At 42.5% G+C, this 15498-nt stretch overlaps 1 protein-coding gene across 7 annotated transcripts in view; it reads right to left on the bottom strand.

Annotated features, from left to right (window-relative positions):
* The window catches only part of LOC311252029 (phospholipid-transporting ATPase ABCA1), a 175409-nt gene that overhangs the window by 11809 nt on the left and 148102 nt on the right, over positions 1-15498 (bottom strand). For all 7 annotated transcript variants that reach the window (XM_084344780.1, XM_084344779.1, XM_084344784.1 and 4 more), the window contains 5 exons: positions 14267-14373; positions 12077-12218; positions 10960-11094; positions 9073-9176; positions 7811-7903 (listed from right to left, as the gene is read on the bottom strand). In XM_084344780.1, the coding sequence (XP_084200906.1) occupies positions 7811-7903; positions 9073-9176; positions 10960-11094; positions 12077-12218; positions 14267-14373 (581 nt within the window). The remainder of the gene's footprint in view (positions 1-7810; positions 7904-9072; positions 9177-10959; positions 11095-12076; positions 12219-14266; positions 14374-15498) is intronic.

The following is a 15498-nucleotide window of genomic DNA, read 5'->3' as shown; positions in this document are numbered from 1 at the left end:
TCCTGCAACTGCTGGGCTATTTCCCATTTTATGATGCAATAGGGTGGCATGTTATCCTGCCACAAGCACATCTGCGTCAAACCTGCTGTATAAGGGAAGATCTGAGAGCTGTGCCTGCACTGTGATCTCCTCAGGGGCTGCACACGGCGGGTGATCAAAAGCATCCCCATGAAACTCCAAGACATATTATGTAGTGCACATCATGTGGATACAACTATGCGTGCCCTGCAAGTATCAGCATGTTAGCGCTTAATTAACCAACTGCCCTTTAGACAGCCCTTCAACCATACTAAATTATACTCTTTTATACTGACCTGAGCCCTGCTCAACCTTGCCATGAAATACTGTTCCTTTCGCTGGGAGTTCATTGAGTGTGCGGGGCTTCATTAGCTCACAGTGCAAAGGGAAGGCAGGATGATAATGATCATCAGAGGAACAGGGGTCTCAACAACGACTCTGGTATTATCTCACAAAACAAATTATACCATACAAGCACTGCTGTGTCCTTCTTTATGTAGCTCCTTTCAGTTTGTATTTAAACTCTTTAATTACTTATTTTCATGGCTACTTTCCATTGTAATATGATTCATATTCACCAGTGAAATTAGGCATAAAATGACTAATAATGAGAGATATTACACAGTAGGACTAAGACTTGTTAATGGGTACTTGTTAATGTAATATGCTCATTTGGCTGTTTTCAGTATGAAAGGTATGAAAGGTTCATGAATAAAATTGGGTGTTTAATACCTAAAACCCGTGTGAAAACACACGCACGTCATTCATGGCAAGGTGCTCAGTCCCACAAGGTGCAACGATAAATTTATGTCACATCATTATTATCATTATTATGTTGAATGTAATCAACAGGGCTTTAAAGCCACCACAAGACAAGTGGTGTGTGTGTGAAACAGGAAGCAAAGAGTGATTGACTATGTCAGTGTATAACATGTCTGTGTACTATTATACTTATATATACATATTTTGCATTTGAATATGGACAATGATGAGGTGAGTGTATGCCTGTTGAACTGTGAATAAATGGAAATCCAAATAGAAGCACCGCATTAGACATTTGTTTTTAACCCAGAACAAGTTCATATGTTCACCCTCAGTAGCTTAATTAACGCCATACTGTATTAAAAATAATACAAAGTAGCTACAAAGTGCTTTTATGTGTTTTTCAGAATTGAGATATATATAGTATATTGTGATATAGCCTAAAGGTCTCTGGTTATTAATTTAAGGCCATACAGCCCAGCCCTAGCATACATTCTATATGAAGTGTAGCCAAAACACTCTCATTGAGGAAAACAGCTTAGGTTTTGATGATTTTTATAAGGAGCAACAGAGTACACAGGCTGTAATCAGACACTACCACCAACATCACAGCCATCCCCACACATAAAGCTCAATCCATCATCCAATCAAGACTATGACCATAATCTCCTTGTGTTTATTATAGCTCCTGGCTCAGGAAATGTGCTTTGTCTAAGGGCTGCCAGGCTCGGCCAAGATGCAAAAACATTTTTGCAAAAATCCAATAAGGCCAGGAAGCAATGTGGCAAAAGGGTTTTGGCAAAAGGGTTCGGGGCGTATGTGGGTAATGAAATGCTGCCTGTCAGTGACAGTAAAAGGGCTTATCAATTAGCTTCCCCTCATTCTCTCTCCCTGCCTACCTTACTTTTTATTTCCTTTCTTTCTGCAGCTACACAGGGGCTTCAGGCAGCACTTTGGGAAAAAATATCTTCCTTTCATATTCATCATTTTTACTTTGCCTCTGTATTCACAACAAAACAAGTTCTTTCATCTTTGATACACTGTTGGGCTCTCCTCAAATAAACTCAGCCTGGATAGGGATAGGTAGGTTTGGATGTGCTTAAACAGAGCCTGTACTACAATGCATGTTCATAACAATGACATGACATGCCCGAAACAATTAATTAGCTTTTAACCAGTGGCTGCTGATATAAAAGGTAAAAAAAAGAGAGATCTCTCCAATTTGGGGTTGAATATAGCCTTACAGAAAATAATGAATGGATTACATTTAAAGTCATGACTGAACCACATTGTCACAACTAATCCTTTCATAATATTTTACATTAGAGATATGATACAGAGGCTCAACACAGCATGGCAGAGACACTGTAATGTCTGCGCTGCTTCTTCATTTTCATTATTCTGCCTCAATCCTCTCCTCCACCCTGGTCCGCTGGAAAGTCGTTCTTCCATGTAATTTAAAACAAACAACAGCCAGACACAGATAAGGGCATGACAGGCAGAAAATAATTCTGCTGCCTTCCTTCATCTGAGGGAGTCTCGAAAGGTCACCCTCACCACTGCCAAACCTTGTGTTTGTGTCCGCAGGGGGGAGGGCGGACGCGGGGCAAGAGGTCACATTGTGGCTTGGGTGGTCTGGTGCTTTGATCAGACAGGAAGTCATCCAAAAAAGTTTCTTAGTTCCTGGAGGGGGAGCTAACAGAACTCTAGGCAGGGGCTCTGCAGGCGGTGTGAGGACAGAGGCAGAGATGAATGAATAGAAGGACGTGTAAGTGATCTCTGGCCAATCAGAAAAGGACAGTTTTGCATTGTAAGGAGGCATTCAAGAATGTACTGACTAAAATATATTGTTTACCACGAATAAAGCTCATTATTCACCCAGTCTTTGCTACCAATCTTCTCTTTTTTGGGCACATCCATTTCTCAGCACATTATTGATATTAAAGATATGATATGGGTTGAGTCGTTTACTTATATTATCCCAGATTTGTCCAATAATGTTCAATGTCAACGGCCATGATCCATTGCCACTTGCTTCTTTTTTTGCTTTGATTGAGAGACCACTTGTGGCAGAAATTACATTATGTGCGACACTCAACGACAAAGTTTGTTTGTTTCTGTTGTAAACCTGGTTTGGTAATCTCTCAATAGGAGAACAGGTTGCAAGTGACGGCAAACTGATGTCCGATCTAGCTCACAGTTTCCGTAAGAGTCCTTTTAGTGTCCTCTTCATCCTCTTTATGTAGAGTCTTAGTCTACCAAAGGCCAAGTATAATAGGGTGAATAATTATTTTATCTCTCAGGCCACCAAACTGTTAAATACCCATGATGACTCAGCTGATGATGAGTTTCCCATATACTGTAACTATTGGGAGGTGGTGATGGTTTTTAACCATTAATGGTTAGATTGACATACTAGATGTAATGTTGTTCAGTGTACGTTCAGTGTAAATCATTATGATTGGATTGGAAAGTGCATGAAGTTAAGTTACAACCTTGGAAATACTTGTTTGACGAATCAATGCGAACTGGAAGGTCGATGTGCAGTTTTAAGCCTCAGATATAAGGTAGTGATTGGACCTTGAGTTAAGATTATTGTGTTCAAATAAAACAGATTAATCTGCCCTTAGTGATCGTTGTCAGTGATTAGTAGTGACAGTCTGAGGACATATTTACAAGGTGATAGCGCTCAGAATTGTGCTTCAAAAGTAATCTTACATGAAGGCCATCATCGGGCTTGTAAAGGTTATTACTACGCGATATTCAAACATGCAAAGTTCAACAAGGATGTAATAAAATATCTAGAGCCGTGCAGCTATTTTTGCAGACCTTGAAGGATCAAATATAGATGCTGCCGTTTGCCTTGCATGTCAGAACACAAAATAAGCTCTGATAAAAACTCATGTCCGTGCAAGAACGACTCCCACATAAATAAACTTGCTCATCAAATACCAAGGGTAAAGATGTTGTATATTTTGAGTGCAGACAGCTCTCAGATACGTACAGTACATATACAGTACACCATCTGGGTCTGTCGATGTTCTTGTCGTCTTAATTACACCTACGTTGCTGATGCATTGTAAACTGTAAAGAGAATTATTTTGCCATCCATCTCCGCCGGTGACACACACTTTAAAGCCGTAAACTATTTAGTTAATGGCACACCTGCAGAGCTGACGCAGAGTGAGTGGGTAGGAGTTTATTGGACTCCTCCACGTCAACTTCAGGGGATTTGATCCAAACTTTTAGACACCACTCTTGTAAAAACTCTCCAGTGCCCACACTGCATTACCTTAATGCATTAAAGGCACTTTACCCCCCGCTTTTATATCCCGACGTGCTTTAAGCAAGGAGAAAATAAGACTCCAGGCTGTGGTGTGTACTTACAGCAGGTACTCTATGAAGAGGGGATATGAATGATATCAATCAGTGAAAAATCCTGCATCGGCTAGTGGGTGTCCTTCCTAACTGACAAGATTATAGGGGAGCTTTGAAGCTGCTTTTATTGGTTCCTCCACTTCATTTGGGTTTACTTAACACCTGGGAGCTTTCATACCAGCACACTGCTGTACTAAAGCACTGTTTACAGCCTCTTGCACTTTTTTTTTTAACTTATTTATTTCCCCCTCCTTCCCCGTCAGCCTTTCATAAATTCCTAGAAGTGTGATTGATTTGAGGGTCTCAATATCCGGACAAGTAAGGAGGATGTTTTTTTAACTGCTGTGGAAGAAGATAATTAAGGGGCCTTCTCTTAAAATGGCCACCCTACTGCTCAGAATCCACCGCCCAAATGAAATATTCAGCCCTTCTCACACGCTGACCACCTCTCTGGCAGTTTAAATGGCCTATTTTGGCTCATTTGGGGCTTGATTGATACACAGAGGCGGGGTTGTTAAAGCAACAGAAGGGCATCTTGGTGATAAAGACAGGGTCACCGCTGAACTAAAGGGGGCAGCACTAACAAGCACTTGGATGGCTGGGTTGGAAGCCCTGCCACCTGAGAGTAGCAGAGGGAGGAATAAATAAGGGTAATATGGCGAGAGGTTTTTGAAGGAGAGGAGGTGATGGCGGGGGAGCAGGGGGCTGCGAATGTGGGAGGGTGAGCAATGGGGGGTCAAAATGTGAGCGCTGCCTCCGCTGTGAGATTCTGCTCTCCTTTCAGGGGCTTGCGATGAGAAAAAGATGGAGACGTTGGGGATGATGGGTAGTGGGTGGCGGCGGGGGGTGCAGAGTGGAAGAAGCAGCCACCAGCTTTGGAGGTCAGCCGCTCATGCCGTGTGACAATGGCGCTTGCTCCTCACCCCACCCTCCACTTCGAACCCTGCTGTCTGATGGAAATCTTCCCATCTGCAAACTGGAAACCGCTTGTTCATTTGTGGGAATCAGCCTCCCCATTCCCACACATGGCCTCAGATATGGAGACAGACTACTGGATGTTAAGTGTTTCACCACGCCAGGCTGGATTGATGAGGCTCACAGCAACTTAAACGATGCCGGATCACATGCTAAACCAGGGGTGGGAGCAGCACAAACATGCGGCAGGATAGTGACGAGAAAAGAAAACAGAGAAGACAGTCCTTAATTGCCTTTTCAGTCATTAACAGGGTCCCACACCTCATGAAACATTAATTACACCAAGCGCTGTGGAGATAGGGATGCTTAATTAGAAATTATTCACTGCGTGGTGAGAACTGAGCGATAGCATTTCAGCGGCATGTAAATTGTCCGTGTGAGATCTAAAATAAGCGCGGCGAAAATCGGTGTCGACGTCATGCTTATCTGGCTTCCTCTCACTTGACTGTCTTGTGAAGTGCGATTCCCTTTTACCTGATAGCATGTTGAGTGAAGTAGGACATGAGTTAACCCTTGCTTCTCCTCTCCTGTGTACTGCTTCTCTCCTCCCCTCCCTACCCTGGCTGTTACCTATCCTATACCTCCTGTGTGGTTCATAAATTATTTACACCACCCTGCCCGTCCCCCTACAGACAGGATGTAATTGACACAGAGGATCTGTCAATTACCCTAACATCTGGGAGGGACTGATTGGTACATCGCTCTCCCACTTTTGCCCTTCGCCTCTCAACTCTCCCTCGTTCTCACTCTTTTTCAGCCCCATCCACAATCTGCCTCTTCCCTTTCCCCAGTTAGACAGTGGCCAATGACATGACATTAACGCTCTTGATGTGAAATACCCTTGACACCGCTGCCCCCTCCTTGCCATTTCCCCTAATCCCCTGCATGACTTTAAAAGTGGCGTGCTCCACCCCTCATCCCAGGTGTATTGATTTTTCTCTCCATCGGCGATTGCCACTGCATATTCCCGCCGTGTGTGTAGCTCTTTTGTCTGTGTGGAGTGTCCTTCCTCTTACAAGATCGCACAGTGGAGTGGCAATAATGTCACCAGACTGTACCTACCGTAATGGATGGGCTTCACTGATACATGCAGGGCTCGGGGCATAAGTGCTGGCCTTGGGAAATGTCAGAAGAATATCAGAGAGCGGACCAAAGCACTGAGAGTTAAGGACAGGGGATATCTGCCATGGAGAGGTAACAAAACGCATTAGGAGACATGTACAAAGCCTATTAAGGGTGTGCATAAGGACAGGGATGGTGGGAATAGAATTTATAGGTCTGCAGAGAAACAAATGGGAAACTGAGATAATGGTGGAGGACTTGGGACACTAACGTGATGTTCACAGACCTGACTGTCTGCACATTTCCCCCATATAGGGATCACTTCATGTAAAATCAATACAATCACGTTGAGGAGTCTCAACTACAAAAACTTCTTAAGCTTAGTGCACCAACATATATGAGGGATATATGTGGGTTTATTATGACGAGAAGCTTCCTGGTAAGCCAAACAAATGAATACGTGATTGCTAAAAAGCCTCTGAATCTTAAAAGCAGACAGAAAGGAGAGATGCACAGTAAATCAAAGGAATAGCTTCACATTTTGGGAAAAACACACTTTGTTTTATTGTGCCGAGACTGAGACTGATACTACTCTCATGTTTGTACATTTAAAGTTAAAACAAGCAACTGGTATTTTAGCTTAGCTTAATAGCCTGGCTCAGTCCAAAGTAAACAAAATCAACCTTTCAGCACCTCTACAGCACTCTGATTAGCCTCAGGCAGCCTTTCATTGCTAAAAAAAGCCCCTGCTCACCGTGGGTAGTACTGTGCTCAACGTTTCTGATTGGTTGAGTGCTTGCACCATTTTATTTTAGCCACCATTTTAAGTCAAACTGTTTGTTTGTTGCTCATTTTACTTCGACATGGAGTTACAGAAGAACAAGTTTTATTATATGGTGTCGTCATTGGATAGTCCCACGCAAAAATGGAAACCTTTTTCATACGTTAGCAGACTAATTTGCTGAATCTTCGCAGGCCTTCAGACCGAGATGAAAATGCAGACAACAAAAGGGTGAAGGAACGGTTACTTCTTTGAAATGCGACTGTTATATGCTGTTCATTCAATCAATTGAAAACCAAAGTGGAAAAACATGCAGGGCTACCTCTTCTCTTCTTTTTTGAGACTTGATGGCAAGCTAAGCTAATTAGCTTCTGGGTGTTGCCTTGTACTTAAAGGACAGATGTGAGAGTGATACCACTATTTTCATTTCTTGGCAAAAGAGCAAATAAGTATATAAATCACAATTTTGAAGTATTCCTTTAAGAATGCTGACATTGTGGAGTTTATGTGAGGTTATATTGGTGTTGCATACTTTTTGATAAATCATGTCCTCTGTGTATCTCATGTAGTCCTTCATAGCTGCAGCAATAAATGATAAAAGAAAAATATGCATTCTTTTCTTTACTTCCCTGAAATACTGGAATAATTTTCTTTTATTACCATTATACACTTCATTGTCCCGTGTTATTTATATATACACAGTATAAATAACAGAACAGCTCAGTGGGAGAATGGGATTTCTTTCATCTCATTTCAAGGAGCTTCAAAGATTTTTTTTTATTCTACTCTTGGTCTACCACACTTGGCAGTAAATAAAAAAACAAGGTTCTTTACCTGCTCTTCAGATGCTGGATGCTCCCCAAACACTTGAAACGGCCGTTCACCATGATGGCCATGCGCGTGCACAGTGCCTCGCACTCCTCCATACTATTGAAGAAGAGTGGACAGATGTTGCAGGATAAATGAAAAGCAGCAATAATAGCAGATGTGTGAGAGGCTTCTTTTGCAGGAAAAACAACATCTTAAAATTGGTCTCTTTTGTATAATGGGGGTATTTTTGTATTTCTCAGTCAACTGCGAAAATGCGCTGTACTCAAGGCTAAAGCATTGATCACAGATGGTTTTTCATACAAGGTAGAACTAAATTTTCGACCTTATCAACTCACATTTCTGACCAAAAATGAAATTTTTGCATGTCCACTCTGACACCTTAAATGGACGACTAATTTGGGAATTAGAGAGAGAGGAAGAGACCATCTGTAGTTCTTATTATCTCATTTTTTCTCTTTCAGTGTTGGGCCGGAGCAGGAGTCATTTGTAGTTGAGGCAAAACCTGTGAAGCCTTTCTGAGGAATGGTGCAATTAGGATTATGACTTTGTAAAACCTGGTGAATCTGCCACTTAACAAAACACTACCACCTGGTCACGCCATGGACGATTGGATGCAGCTCAGCCACATTGCCTGGGACGACAACAAACGCTTTTATTTCCCCATGAAGGCAACAAGTGTAATGAGGATAATATATTCCAGAGGAAACAGCAGCGCAGATTATTCACCTGCAGTGCCAGGAGCAGGAATGATTCAAAAACCCAGGCAATTTGGGAAATGGTGAAATGAATAGACATGTGCATTGTTAAATGGTCCATATCGACTCCATCAAGTTTTAAGTTTCACGAAAAATGAGGCATTCCATCTAACCGTGACCAAAACTGGCCAACGTTACAGAAGAAAAAAAAGTCGGGGGAGCTAACTTTGCTCCAGGAACTCTTGGATAATGAAAAGACTCCAGCACTGATATTGACAGTTTCTCTTTTCGTGGCAGAAAAAAAAAAAAAGCGCCAGTCAGTCAATATGCCCTCGCGCTTCATGAAAGCTTTATCGCAGCCAGTGTGTTTCTGGCAGCCGCGCCGGAAACAATACCTTTCAACTTAAGTCCAACTCAGATCAATTATAATTACAATATTTACAGCTCACATTTGTTTTATGGACAAATACGGTTGATCTGCTCTCCCTGGTGAGGAGTCCCAATATTTGGACAGCATCTTAGCGGGCGAATCCATCAGGGAAAATCAATAGATAAAGAGTGATTTTGCACCTGTGTGATGTGAGAATGACTGAACGTCCTTCTTTGATGATACTCAGGATGCAGTCCCACAGGAAACGCCGGGCTTTGGGGTCCATCCCAGTGGTGGGCTCATCCTGCAATAAGAAACGTTTTGATTATTCTCCGCCTCAGCACACTGTTTGAAAATGTAGGATGCCACGGTTACACAAATGTACTTTTAGCAGAAGATTTAAAGACGTGTGTGAGGTGGGTGACAAATAAAAGGAAAAACCTGAATTAATGAGTGAAAAAATGTCCAATGCAACATAAAGCAGGTCTCACATCTCAACCCAATTAAATATCTATGAATTTTTTGACTAACATGTGAGTGCGCTCTCCAACATCATCATCAAAACAATGAGAAAAGCAACATTTTTTGGCACGATGGTGTTCCATGCGTCCAATAAAGGCCAAGAGAATTGTCCAAAGCTGTTCATGGTGATTTTTCCTTCAATTTGTCACCCATTTTTGTACATGAACACATAACTAAAAGGCAAAAAGAGGCGTTTTGGGTGCTAGACACAGGTAAGGTCTGGGTGAACTCTGAGTGTACCCATTTACACATAATGGAGACACATACTGAAGCCTTCTCCAGCATTCGCACACAGTGCAACACACACACACACACAGGGCCTCAGTGACTTGCTGTGTCTTTTCTCCTCGGGGCTAGTCTGTCCATGCATGATTAGAGAGTGACAGTACTCAGTCCATTGGCTGGTTTTCGTTCCAGGCCTGCTTCTCCCTCACTAGCAGAGTCCTACAAATCCCAAGGGGTATTTCCATCACCGTGCCCAATGTGTCCCTGTGCAGCCCGACATGGCACTGCCTCAAGGCCCGCCTGGACTCCCTGGGCTTGCACACAATACTGAAACTGACACAGACACTGACAACACATTATCCCACTGCCTCAAAGTGAAGGCTAGCTTGGCTCGGGCGAGTTAATAAGTAGGTTTGGGAGAGAGCAGCTCGATGGGATGAGCAGCACTGAGCCAGAAAACAGAAACGGTTGGAGAGATTATTCTGTCAATGTAATTTATTATGGATTACTCATTACCTGAGTGATTACTCATTAAATTGTTATTAGCAGCATAATCTGATGGATTGCTTTAAATCATGCAAAGTAATGCGTTTATTACAGTTTACAGGTAGCAAATTATACAGCATGAGCCGGCAGTAAAATGTATGTCATATAATATTTCTGCTTTATTAGATCATGTGATTTTGTGTGTGGGGCACAGGATAACAGGTAGAAATTGCAATAATCTTAATGAAAACGTTGACTTTGGTGAGCCGCCTTAAGGAGCCCACAGTGTGATTTAAGGTCATTGAAGTTTGTCCTTCATAATAGCACAGCCACAACTTCATAATGCACATTAAAGCCACTTCACGGAAGCATGTGACGCAGTGTATTCTGAGTCAGGCGGTCATTAATTCTTCCATCAGTGAGAAAATGCTTTTGTGCTCAGTTTTAAGTACTCATGAATGAGAATTTTCTTTGTATAAGTAGGGTTCTGTGTGCTCTGTGTTTTCAAGGAATTGGCCTTTGAAAATTAAAAAGAATAATCAGGAAATGGCCAGTGAGTGACCCCTCTCATCCACAAGTCATGTACTTGTAATCCTTTGGGAAATTCAGTGAGGTTTTTAACCAGATTGATCTGAACCTGTTGAAAGCGTACCCTGAATTCCTACACTCGCTCGTCTTCCTACCACAGTCGAGTCTCTGTGTGCTTGTAAACATAAAAAGAACTGATCTGCTGTAATCCAAAACATCTGCACAGCATCAATATTGATTTAAAGTATTACACCCTTAAGTCTTAATGAAACAGCATCGTATCACATTTTCACCATGTACAACACATCAAGAGCAGCATATCTCACCAGGAAAATCACAGGAGGACAGCCGATCAGGGCTATCGCTGTCGAGAGTTTGCGTTTGTTCCCGCCGCTGTAGGTTCCTGCTGACTTGTTGGAGTATTTGACCAGCCCCAACTTCTGGATCCCCCACTCGGCCACCTTTTGAAGAGAGATATCAAAGTGACCAAACCCATTACGGTGTCAAGAGGAGTGTTTGCATCATCAGACGCTTCGTGATGGATGATATTTTGGCTTGGATCTCCAATGTATTTATGCTCTGCGGCTTTCAAGGACAAGGCATGACAGCCGGCTTCACTGTTAGACCTTAATCATAGCCTGCCGAGGTGCTTTACTCTTCTCCTTGCTATTTAAGCAACATCTCCTCAAACGGCGCCAATTGGGATTGTCTCCGAAGTGCACAACATCAAAAAGAGATGTTTAGCAAGCTGTTAGAGCCGCATTTCACTTCCAGTGCCTTTCCAGAACATACGTGTAGACATTTTGTTTACCGAATATGCAAATACAGCTACACAAGGGCTCAATCTGGATCGAGATTTGACGCCCCAAAAAAAAGGCATATCACAATGGGCTGCAGTAAAATTTGTTAGAGTTATGCTAGCAGCGCAGAACTGGGTCCATTTATGCTGCAGCTAAGAGATCAAAGCCCTGGCGCAAGGTCTGAGGCCTATGGTCGCCGCCAGCCTCTTCCTCTTTTGATCTCACTGTTGTAGAAGTGGGCGGTGTGAGAAGGAGTGCAGGGAGGCCGCACAGGGCCGGCCACACCACTGGGCATGGTGAATAATGTAGAGCCATAACCCACAGCTGCTGCTTTTCTACCACCGGCCATTTTTCATTATGTATGGCTTTTCCCATTGAGGTTATCTATCACACCGACATGTACCTTCAGCTTGCCCTACATGCATTCTGGCCGAAAAGTATTTTGATGGAAAAAAATAAAATATAAACATTCTGGAAGGAAATAGACATGTCTTGAAGTAGTAGCACAGTTGAAAAAGTTCGACAACTAATCTACTTTTTGTGTTGAAGATAGAGTGCCTCTAAATGACAGCCTTGAGTAAAACAATTAGTTAACACATCTTTTAAATGTGCAAGGACAAGCAGTAAGAGATGCAATGGTTACCATGGAGACCTCTTTCTCTGGTACCCCTCGTAACCTGGCGTAAAACTCCAGATGTTCTTTTCCGGTCAGCAGCTCATCGATAGCATCAAACTGGGGACAGTAGCCCAGGTTCTGGTGCACGTTCCTCATTTCTGTTCGTATGCTGGGAGAAGAGGACATATTGGAGATTTGACATGGACGCCATTATACGTTTAAGATCACAGATCTAGGGATGAGATTAAATGCCTTAGCAACACAGAGAATATGATATCAAACATAATGAGAACAAGAAACATACAACTCATTTATGTTATGTTTTTCAAGGAGAAGAAAGAGAAAATCAGAGCTGAGCCAGTCAAGGCCTTTGATTCTCTTTGAAACTCTTCCCAAAATAACGTAGAGCATTAAGAGTGGTTCATTTCACACTCTGTACTTGTGTTTTCAAGAAAGTTGTTGAATGTTATGCGGAATTACACACTATTATAGGGGCCATTTTCTGAACGTTTAAAAAAACAACAATGACTTAGACTATTGCTTGTAATTAAAGGCTTCTGTGGAGGACAGGCACGTGTTTCGTTTGTATTTTCAACAGCTGCCATCACTGCACTGCAATACATCCTCAGACCAGAGGGTTAATAATATGTGCACAAACTATAATATAAATACTTTCACCACCTGCAGGCGACAAATGTTACAGCTGATTTTCTTCCTTCTTTTTACAGCTGCTTTGTTTGTGTTGTTTTCAAGATAATATTGGATCCATTTTTTCCCTTCAAATGTTATTTTCCTGGCGCGATTGTCAACCTGAGGGAGGCTGAATGTGTTCTGATGTGTCTAGAGGCTGCTCGGCGGCCGTAGTGAACTTAAAGCTTAACTGATCTGATATTGCGGTTGTTTTGTTTTACCTCTGTTAAAGGCTCATGATAACCGTTGGTTAAACAGCCTTTGGATAGTTCAGGCTGTTTATGTCCCAACACAGCTTTTTAAGTAGTTTCACCTTTTTAGCTTGCTGGCAACAGCTGGGCAGATTCTGCCACCGCATACAAAACTAAGAATTACCCTTTAATATTGCTGATAAACACAAACATTCATATTGTGCGGAAATGTTTATGAAAACAGTGAACAGATCCAAACAAAAACATTTTCATTTCACTGAAGAAAGAAGCTACATACATGGTAAATTTGCCAGAACATTGTTTTGTTCTGAAAGCTTTTATTTTCTGAGTGGTCTTCGCTTTCTTGCCAAGAGAAAGATGCTTAGCTGAGCATGAAGACTGCTAAGTTAGCAGGCTAGCTTTTGCCAGCTATTCCTTGTGAGCATTGAGAGGACACAACCGCACATAAGAAAGACAGTTGTCAGGAGAGGACTTCCATTCAAGCGATGCCGTCTCTCCTTTATGATGATCATTTTTCTTGCCAATGCCCAGAAAGCGTAATGAGCTGAGTGTGGGCGTACTTACAGCTGTTTTTCTCTCTTTTCACTTTTTGTTTCCCCTTAAGGTCTCTGGGACTTTTCTTTGATCTCTGTTACCCACATTAATCAGGATTAACACTGTTGTGTTCGGCCGTAATCTATTCAGCTCTCTTTCTTTGTTCAACACAACTACAGGACGTATAAATGAACACCTATAGCAACCGTTGTGATGCAAAACCAACCGCTGCTTACGCTCAACGATACTCAGCTGTGCTGCCTTGTTGTTTGTTCCTAAAAATAAGGAAGAGCAAGCCTTCCTTTGCTCAAGTGCTTGAGTCTCATATTGCTGGCGTCGAGGTACTTTTTTGGCATGTACAAAGATTTCTCCTGACTGATTTTGCACGGCGGAGACAAAAAAACAGAGCAAGACACAGGCTGATGATGTGAAAAGGAATGAAATATGTGCAAGAGGCAGGAGGAAAAAGCGAGAGCAGAGTGTTCAGCTTTTCTGAGAATATCGCAGTGAGGAGACATGAGAGAGAACCAGAGTTGAGAAGGCAGAGACGGCAGAATATATAAGAGATATCGAAACTACCTAGCCAACAAAAAACAAAAGACTGAAGGTAAGAGAGATAGAGAAATAGAAAGCTGTGTTACACAGGAGCTGGGAATGGGTGTGAGCTATAAAATAAAAAAATAAAAAAACCCACTCCAGCTCGATCCCCTTCTGAGCAGACCATCTTGGGTGGCTAATTATGATGAGTTACTTGGTGCACTAGTGGGAGTTGATGCCTCACCTGTATCCATTTAGGAAGGCCTCTCCACTGGAGACTGGGATGTCTCCTGTCAGCATCTTGAACGTGGTGGTTTTCCCGGCCCCGTTGATTCCCAGCAACCCGAAACACTGATGGACACAACGGGGAGGGCGGACTCCGTTAGGAAAACAGTGTTTTGTAGATACAAGCCTCATTGGAAAACAGACGTACTGGATGCCATTTCAAATATTCTGTACGTCGACGAGTTTTCTTTTGAATAAATACACATTAACCACTTGAATGAAGTTTATCTACAGACTGTGTAAGTATTTGCTTACTACATACAATTGAAACTACAGTCTATAGAGTATGCACAACTGCTTCAGTGTTTAGCAAAATAACAAATTGATATTTTTCTGTGCACAAACAAAATAACAAACACTAAATCAACACGGCAGGCGCGCGGCGACAAACTGTAAAAACTCTGACTGTTCCCACCAGCATTTCTTCATGCCTCTGTACATTTCTACAACAAACACTACCCTGTCTTTCCTCCTTGATGCTGCTGATTTTCTGTCCCTCTGGAGGGCAGGTGGCAGGAAGTTGTCTCTGCGGAGCCCCGGCGGTCACATGACCCCGCCTTAGGTGCTCCGGCATAAATATTTGATTTCTGTCATTCATTGATCCCCGCTTGTTTGTGACCTGTGCTTGTGAATGCATAGAGGAGGGCTAAGCTTGATGTAAATAATGCATGGAAATGCAGTGTGTGATCAGCAGAACCCTGTGAATGGCAATATTCTGCTGGCATTTACATTGGGCTTTGGGTAAACAGTGGCAGGGTGGATGGATACCGCCTGAAAGCCTACCTAGTACGAGTCCCTCTCAGCATTTGAGATTATGTTTAAATCAGGCTGCCAGCGGTACAGTGCGCGTGTGATAGTGAGTGTGTGTATGGGGATGTTTATTGCATAACGAGGATGCTTCACTTCAATTTTACACCCACGTTTCTTTAACCAAAACTGTGTAAAAGTTCAATTTGTTACATTTTGTTGATTCAGTTTCCCACTGCAAATCTACTGATCTAAACATCACTGGCTCCACGCACCTTCGCTTCAGACTGGGTTGCTCTAGCAATGCTCTACCACTAGCATGCTTGTGTGTTTTTCAGCACACGCGTGCTTGGCAGTAGCATAATGGCAGGAAACAAGCCTGATAAGGAGATTAGTGTCCCTCCTAACGCCTCCTCTGAGCAGCGTTTGGAAGATGTTTTGATT

The sequence above is a fragment of the Pagrus pagrus genome (genome assembly GCF_965226575.1).
Source record: "Pagrus pagrus genome assembly, chromosome: 22".
Classification (NCBI taxonomy): Eukaryota; Metazoa; Chordata; class Actinopteri; order Spariformes; family Sparidae; genus Pagrus; species Pagrus pagrus.
This window is presented reverse-complemented; position numbering and strand designations above follow the sequence as displayed.